The 8035-nt window shown below is 41.9% G+C and overlaps 1 protein-coding gene across 1 annotated transcript; it reads right to left on the bottom strand.

Moving 5' to 3' along the window:
- Window positions 1-966: 966 nt before the first annotated feature.
- On the bottom strand, window positions 967-2890 carry hcar1-3 (hydroxycarboxylic acid receptor 1-3). The gene is made up of 2 exons (XM_084471055.1): window positions 2786-2890; window positions 967-2166 (listed from the first exon to the last, which is right to left on the bottom strand). Exon 2 carries the CDS (start codon window positions 2071-2073, stop codon window positions 1093-1095), a length of 981 nt encoding a protein of 326 aa, XP_084327181.1. The 5' UTR covers window positions 2074-2166; window positions 2786-2890; the 3' UTR covers window positions 967-1092.
- Window positions 2891-8035: the final 5145 nt, after the last annotated feature.

Genomic DNA, 8035 nt, shown 5'->3' with positions numbered 1-8035 from the left:
TTCAGTCACTTCTCAGAAGTCCTCCTGTATCCTTTCATGCTTTTCAACTATTTTGCGGTTGTGATGTTGCCATCTAGTGGTGGTCACAGATAATAAACCAAATCGATCGACTGCTTTTTTTTAAGTAGGCCTACTATAATCGAGAAATATATGGAAGCCTATTATTCGCCCTTTACGTTCTAATATTTGTTTTCATTAATTGTACCATATAATTATTAGTAGTGGCCATAGAGAGGTCCTATAGTTCCCCAAGTAAATGCCTTGGTAACCACAATGAATACCAGTGCCAGTGTTTCATTTTGTTGGTTTGGAATTTAGATTTCTTGTCTAATAGAAAGACTCAAATCTAATACAAGCCAGTATCACAGAACCTCTACATAAGCAATACAGAGCAGACACACTACTGGTAATCAGTATTCAGCCAATATAATAGATTTATTAATTATTAAACATTTCTAAATGCAGGTGACAATGATAACTGCAAATAACATACAATAAAACAACTGTAGCAAAAATATATACTATTTAAGTAAGAAATATAATATATCTGGACACTGTTATCTTGCTGGTTTCTTATTATTTTAAGTATTCCTTGTTTTTGTTTGTGTTAAGGGGTAGATAGGCTACATATGGGGTGTATATACATATATTGTTAAATAACACAGAACCAGAGAATGAAGACCGAGCAGATACATTTTTCACAGATTAAAAAACAAATGTAAATCAAAACAAAGAATATTCTGCTGTGATCTGAAATATTTACAAGTAAACAGGATATCAGTGCAATAGATATTGCAGGAGGGATGTGATTTGATCTTTCAGAGTCTGATTGGCAATGGTGGAAGCCCCTTACCAACGAAGGGCTCAATGGTATTATCATGGTCTTCTTGGACTTTGCGCATGTTCTTTTTAGGCAAGGCAAGGTTCATTTATATAGCACTTTTCATACACAAGGCAGACTCAAAGTGCTTCACATATAAACATTGTCATACAATAAAAAGAAAATAATAGATAAGTAAAAGAAAAAAAAAGAGTAAAATAGATAGAAAAATAGAAAATAAGTAAAAGAAAATCATGATCAGTTCATTATTTTCAGCCGTCAGTGTTTGTGCTTCTACCAAGGTTCCTGCCTTCACGATACTGCCCCCCCGGAGCCAGGCTGTAGAACAGATTCTTGATGGCGTCGCGGAACATGGAGCTAGAGAGGCTGTAAATTATGGGGTCCAGGGCGCTGTTCAGGTACGTGAAGCCGATGGTCACCCTGAACAGCTGGCTCACCACCCCTTCTCTCTTGCAGTCCTGCTTCAATCCCCTGAAATACAACCCTACAATGCCCATGATGATCCCCGGCATGAAGCAGACCACAAACACCACCACGATGGCGGCGACCGTGCGCACCGCCCGCCGCACCTTCTGCTCCTTGTCCAGCTGCCGCTGACGCAGCACGCAGGCGATCCGCGCCGTGCAGAAAATCAACATTAACAACGGCAGGAAGAACTCCCCCATGAAGACCGCGTAGTGCAGCTGTATCACCGGCGGTGTCTTGTAGAAGCCAAAGCTCCGACACAGGGAACGGTTGCCTTCCTCCTGGAGTAGGGGCACGGCCAGCAGTGGGAGACGCAGGGCCAGAACCACGACCCAGATCAGGAAGGCCAACCAGGGAGCCAGGGTCTTGGTCATGCGGTTGATGCGGTGGTGCGGGTGGACCACCTTCAGGTAGCGGTCCACGGCCACGGTGGTCATGAAGGCGATGCTGGCTGAGCGGTTGACCGCCAGCGTGAAGAGGTTGATGCGACACATCACCTGGCCGAAATGCCAGTGCTCCTCGTGGATGATGTTGTGAATCCGGAAGGGAACACTGACCAGCAGGAAGAAGTCGGCCAGCACCAGGTTGAACAGGAACAGAGTGTTGGGCTTCCAGTCCTTCAGGCGGAAGCAGAAAATCCACAATGCCAACAAGGTCCCCGGCAAGCCCACAATCATCTCTAGGATGAGGACTGGAGGCAGGATTGTGCCCACCAATGTTTGTGAATTATTTGCACAGGGTATGGAGATGTTGGTGACTGAGGCCATTCTTGGTTTTGATTATGAGATTATAAGATTATGATCTCCTGTGGATTTTTCCTTGCACTCCACTAGGTGTAGTCACTATTCCAAATTCTCCACCTATGATGCATAGAGATAGGCATAGGTATATTTAAAAAGAGATAAACGGAGAGAGGGAGACATATATGGAGAGAGAAATAGTGAATAGAGAGTGAGAGAAGAGAGAGAGAATATATATATATATATATATATATATATATATATATATATATGTGTGTGTAAGTAACCCTGTTACAGTTGGACATATACAGGGCTTCAATGGCATAAAGACATCCAGAAAGACATCCACATATTTGGTAGAAAATTGTGGGGGCTTTTTAAGTCCTGGACAAGCATCCCAGAGAATACCATAACGGTTTACCTGTGCTCAGTAAAGAATCGTTTAGGAACATGTTCAACCGGCAAATGTGTTAAAAGAGGTATTGCAAAATTACTTATTTCTCCATACATGAACTATGGCCACCGTTTGCATTCATGCACTCAGCCAAACCTTTTTGGGTGATCAGTTGGAACTAGTTATAATCGGTCACTCTGAGGTAGGTTATGTGTAAATTGTAGGAATGTTTAATTTCCTCATCATTAGGTAAAGTCTACGTGAATGTACAATCCAGAGTATTTACAAACACATAACATTAAGCTAAGTAATGAGACTTGTAAGGAAACAATATTTGTTACATACCCGCTTCCAGTCAATAAAGCCTCTATGTGATCTGCCCTCCTCAGATAGATGGCCATGCAAAGAGGTTATTCAGCAGTTGGGGCGGTCTACTAGTGCAGGCACGCCTTGGCCAAAGCAGAATATGGAGTGCAGCAACAAGCTGTCGGTCTAGTTCTTCCCTCTCTCTTATTTTGTGAGTCACTTCCTTCCTGGTCTTGCACTTACATGATATGCTGATTAAAAAAATTGCATGCTGGTGACAAGATTTTCTTTGGAAAAGTCTAAATGAGCCATTCGGATTTCCCAACTACAAAAAGTGGACTCATCATTTATGAAAGATTGCTGGCTTGATAGTAGGGAAGAATAACAAAAGTGTAGCAAATGTGTAATAATATGTTTTTATACCTTCAAATGTATTTAAATTGTGAACTGGATGTTGAATAAATAAATCAATACCTTTCGATGCCTATTTAGCCTGTTGTATGGGCTAACTGGATGTAATTTGTCCCCATTTTGCCTAGTTAACCATTTTAAACCAAACATTGCTTATTTCTTTTCTTGTTGAGCTTTGGGAACCTTGAAATACACAGTGTATTTCCCATGTGTCGAAATGCAAATTCCAGATGCCCGTCTTTGTGGCGTTATCACCTAAAGCACAAGGGTCAATAGACAGCTGGGAAGCAAATGGGCAGGACAATTAGGGTTGAAACTGAGGACACTACAAGTTATACAAGAACAGACAAACTTATCAAACAACAATTCAAATATGAGGATTTTTCCATCACACATGTTATTCTGATTAATTACTTGCTTCACTTCATTACTTCACTTCATCACAGAAAACACCCAGTCGCTGGTTTCCTCTGATGAAAGCCTGACTCTGCTGCTCTAACATTAAGGTCAGATAATGTTGAGCAATAAGCCCTGGCCTGATGTTTAGATTCAGTGAGACTCGCAATCATGCATAGATACCTGAAGCAATGTCATGGTAACCCATAAAGTGTATGAAAGGAAGGGGTGTGTACACACTTACCGCCAGTCTAGGGGAACCAACCAGTAACATATAATAGTAACTGGCTGGACAGTAACAGTGTAACTACTGTTACATGGACAGTCACAGTAGTGGACCCCTCCCTACTCAGATTCCCACAAATAAGGCCATCCAAACAGGGTTTTGACAAGTCATTTATTTTACATTTAACTGAACAAAACGTAGGAAGACAAAAACTCATGTGAACACACACTTGGGGGTGAGCCCACCAAGGTGGTCCACTATTGATTTTTAAACCTGGCAGTTGGTGTAACACCCACAAGTTAAAAATGCACACCAATTAACTTATCATCCAAGCAACTCAAACAAACTGATTGAGGCTAGATTGCAAGGAAACATGAACACAGGGAGGGACATTAATACAAATGCATAACATGACCTATGACCAAGGGTCATAACACCTACCCCCTTAAAATAAGACATCCAAGATATTTGATGAAGCAACATTTCTGATGAAGCCTAAAGCCAAAATAATTGAATAGTCCTCTTCAAGATCTTCTCTCGGCTCCCACCAGGGATGAAGAGTTGGCCTTGAAGGGACGAGTAGAATACACAGCCTTGTAAGGGTCTAGTGGGCCACCAAAGCCTGACAGAGAAGGGTCTAGTGGGCCACCAAGGCCTCACAGAGAAGGGTCTAGTGGACCACCAAGGCCTCACAGAGAAGGGTCTAGTGGACCACCAAGGCCTCACAGATGGTCAAAAGTGGAATATCTAAGTTGGTGCTTATCAAAACTATGAGAAATGAAACAAACAGGGTGATCATTCCATCCGCACTTTCCTGAAACAGCAGAGCACCAGCTCCCAGGGCACTGGCATCTACCTCTAGGCAAAGGCACATTAAAGCTTTACCACAATCAATGCTGGCAATCCGCTGACCAAACCAACTGTCTAGTAGCACTGAGCAGACTAGTCAATGGAGCAACCACAGTAGAGAAGCTCCGGAAAAAGCGTCTCTAGAAGCCAGCCATGCCAAGAAGCCGGCACAACTCACATTTGGTAGTCGGTGCAGGGAAACCCATTATGGCCATGACTTTTGCTTCAACTGAAGCAAAACTCAGACTGTCACCTCCTTGGGTAAGCAGGTGGGTCATGGACAGGTTCGTCACCTGTCCATGACCCACCTGCTTACCCAAGGAGGTGACAGACGCTTTCCCAAATTCTGATTTAGTCAAATTGAGAGTAAAAGAGGCCTTCACCAACCACTCGAACACCATTGTCTAAAAACGACTTACAGAACCTAAGTGTTCCATCTGACTTAACCATCAACTTCTGATTCACGAAAAGGAGGCAAGCTTACATGTCTCCTTACACCATATGTGCTAGGTAGTGGATTTGTGTGCATACCTGGAGAAGCTATCGAAGTGGCATGCACTGCAGCACTCTCCAGCACCATCTGCTTCAGCTTCACCGTCTCTGCCTCAATCTCAAGCTTACCCAGAGTTGATTCACGCTCCAGCTTCCGAGTCCTCTCCTGTGCCTCAAATACCTGAGCCTTCTCCGGGGGCCTAGGTGAAGATGTGCTAACCAGACCTTCAACCTGGCGTCAACCACCAACCCCGGGGAGCTTGGGGTAAAGGCCTCAAACCTCGGCAAGGTAGTCAGGGGCTTCTCCTTTCTGGCATGCAGGCCCCTACTTGTGACTTGGGTTTTTCCCCAGGGCAAAGAGCTAAGTGTGAATTAAGGCGGCTGGGGGGTAGAACAAAGACATTACAATTTATCCTATTCTGCTGTCTTTTTTCTAGGAGACTGCAATACCCACACACCAAAATGTTCCACAATTGCCAACAATTCTGCCTTCCTGCACTGGTCGAAAACAAAAATGGAGGGGTCCTTGTTAAACTCATCTAAAGCAAAGGTAGCCATACCCCTATTCCTTTAACCTGCACAGCACTACTTAGCTAGGTAACTTGTGCCACACAACTCTAGCACTAACCAAACACCTATATTGTACATGGACACAATATTATACACACACAAAATGGCCTTCTACCTCTGAGAGACCAAATATGTTACTGTGGTGGGAATTTCCGGACCACGTCAATCATAAACTGTTAGACGTGTAGAATAAAGAGTCATCCAAACTTATAACAATTAGGGTCATATATTTGGGTAATAAAGTTACAATAACAATCATACATCAAACGTACAAACATAACATACAATAATCTGATGCTCTCATGGGAGTTCCCCCAGCGTCTCGCCAAGAGCTCCGCAAGCTGAAGTCCGATGCATTGACTAAAGCCAGGACTTCTTATGTTGTTGTCAGGATGCTGAGAGCCTCACTGTCCCCAAATAAAACTAAAGTATTTGTTAACCAGATAGTAATCTATCAATTGAACCTCCTCAGGATGTCATAAAAGGGGGTCATGGCCGTGCCCAATGAGTTGGAACCCTGGTCTCTCCCTGCCCCGAGGGGGTCAGTTACAGCTTCTAAACACATCCCCCGTAGGGGTCCACGAAAGAGCCACATTCCAACAAATACAGAGAAACAGAATGTGAAAATAGAATTCCCCATTACAGTTGCAACCCCACTGTCTAGGGATAGTGGGGGAGGTAACGGATGTCAAATGGCCGAGTTATGGATTATGGCATGCAACTTGGGCCTGGGGCTTGGGGGTTGCCAAAGAAAAGAACCAAACATAAATAGAAGTAAACAACACAGGAAGGCTGATCTTACCAGCTGCAAAGTAGACCACAAACTTCCCTAAAGCGCTGCAATATAACGGATCATCAACAGAAAATTCACAGTTTTTTTTTGTTTTTTTTGGCGTGACATTTGTTGCATGTGCGTGACAGCGTGAGATTGATGTGAAAGCGTGAGGTCACGCCAGATGCATGAGAGTTGGCAACCCTGAAAACGTTTTGCAAAACGTTTTGTAAAGGATTTTGCAATCTATCAGCGAATCACGTGTGGGCCGGACCTACATCACTTCCTCGTAATTTCCTTGTTTAAAGGCGCGTTCATGGTCCTTTCGGCCCACCAGTGATGACGCTCACGCTTAAGCGTGTTCCTGACAGCGACCGTTCATGTGCACTGCGTTGGGAATCTAAAAGTTATTCACAGCAGGGTTTTTTTATCTGATAAAAAAAAGTCTGAATTAAACAGAACTTAGTAGGATCAGTTTCAAGTTCGAACGCCTTTATTTCCTTGTAGCATATCACCTACTATCCTTTTGCTTTTATTTATGAGAAGCACATTGTATTGCCACTGTATGGAATGCTACACCTGCCCTTACCTAGAGCTGGTTTACCAGTACACAACGTTTAAAACTGAGCAAAATCGATGCCAATAGACGGTTACAACGTCAATCAATAGTAAAGTATGTGATATGATGGTTGATTCTTTTAGATATTGAGTAAAACGTTCATGTCCCGCCATGTTCACGCATCACTAGTAAACCATATGTCACCAATTGGGCAACTCTGTTAACAAAATCTGGCCCCAGTTGCCCCAGAGTGTCATGAGGTGTCGTTCACGAGAACTTTACGACATCGCGAAAATGTTTTCCCCATAATTCCCAGCGATGTGAACGCACCTGTTCGTATGTGTCAGCAATGGAGGACATTGTCGCTATGCTCTGAAGTTTGGCAGATGATGTGGAGAACAATCGTGTTGAAGACACAGATGCAGTTACTTAGATGAAGTTACTCCAGCAAGACATTTTTTTGTTTATTTTCATGCATGGTTGACATAACTTAAGTAAATGTTGGCATTATAAGAAGCTATGATATTGAGTTGTTTAGAAGGCGTTAGATAATGCACTGAAATATGATTTAATATAATTGATTTTATTTAATGAATGCAAATAACCTTTATCCAGACATTTAATTTAGTAGTCTTATATCAAATTTCACCAGATAATTAGTAAATATAAATCAATCAAAATCAAATATGTGCAAATAATTAGTAAATATGAATTAGGTTGGCCGATATATCTAGTAAATATTAATTCATTCTGCATAGATACTTACTAAATGTAAGTCAGTTTTCCTTGTGATATTAATTTGGATTTTGTTTAGGGCTATATAATATTATTTGCCATGCAATTACTAAATCCAACACATTTTAATTATTTATTTTTATTTATTTATTATTACCATGTCATTATTTTATTGTGTAAATTTAGTTTACTTATGCAATTAATTTTAATAGAAGTTGTAGCCTAGTATTAAAATCTATTCAATTATATCACGTGTCACTTTGTTGCCACAATTTTTTT

This window comes from Micromesistius poutassou (assembly GCF_964030765.1).
Source record: "Micromesistius poutassou genome assembly, chromosome: 7".
Lineage (NCBI taxonomy): Eukaryota > Metazoa > Chordata > Actinopteri > Gadiformes > Gadidae > Micromesistius > Micromesistius poutassou.
Note: the sequence above shows the minus strand (reverse complement) of the source record. Positions and strands in the feature narration are given on the sequence as shown.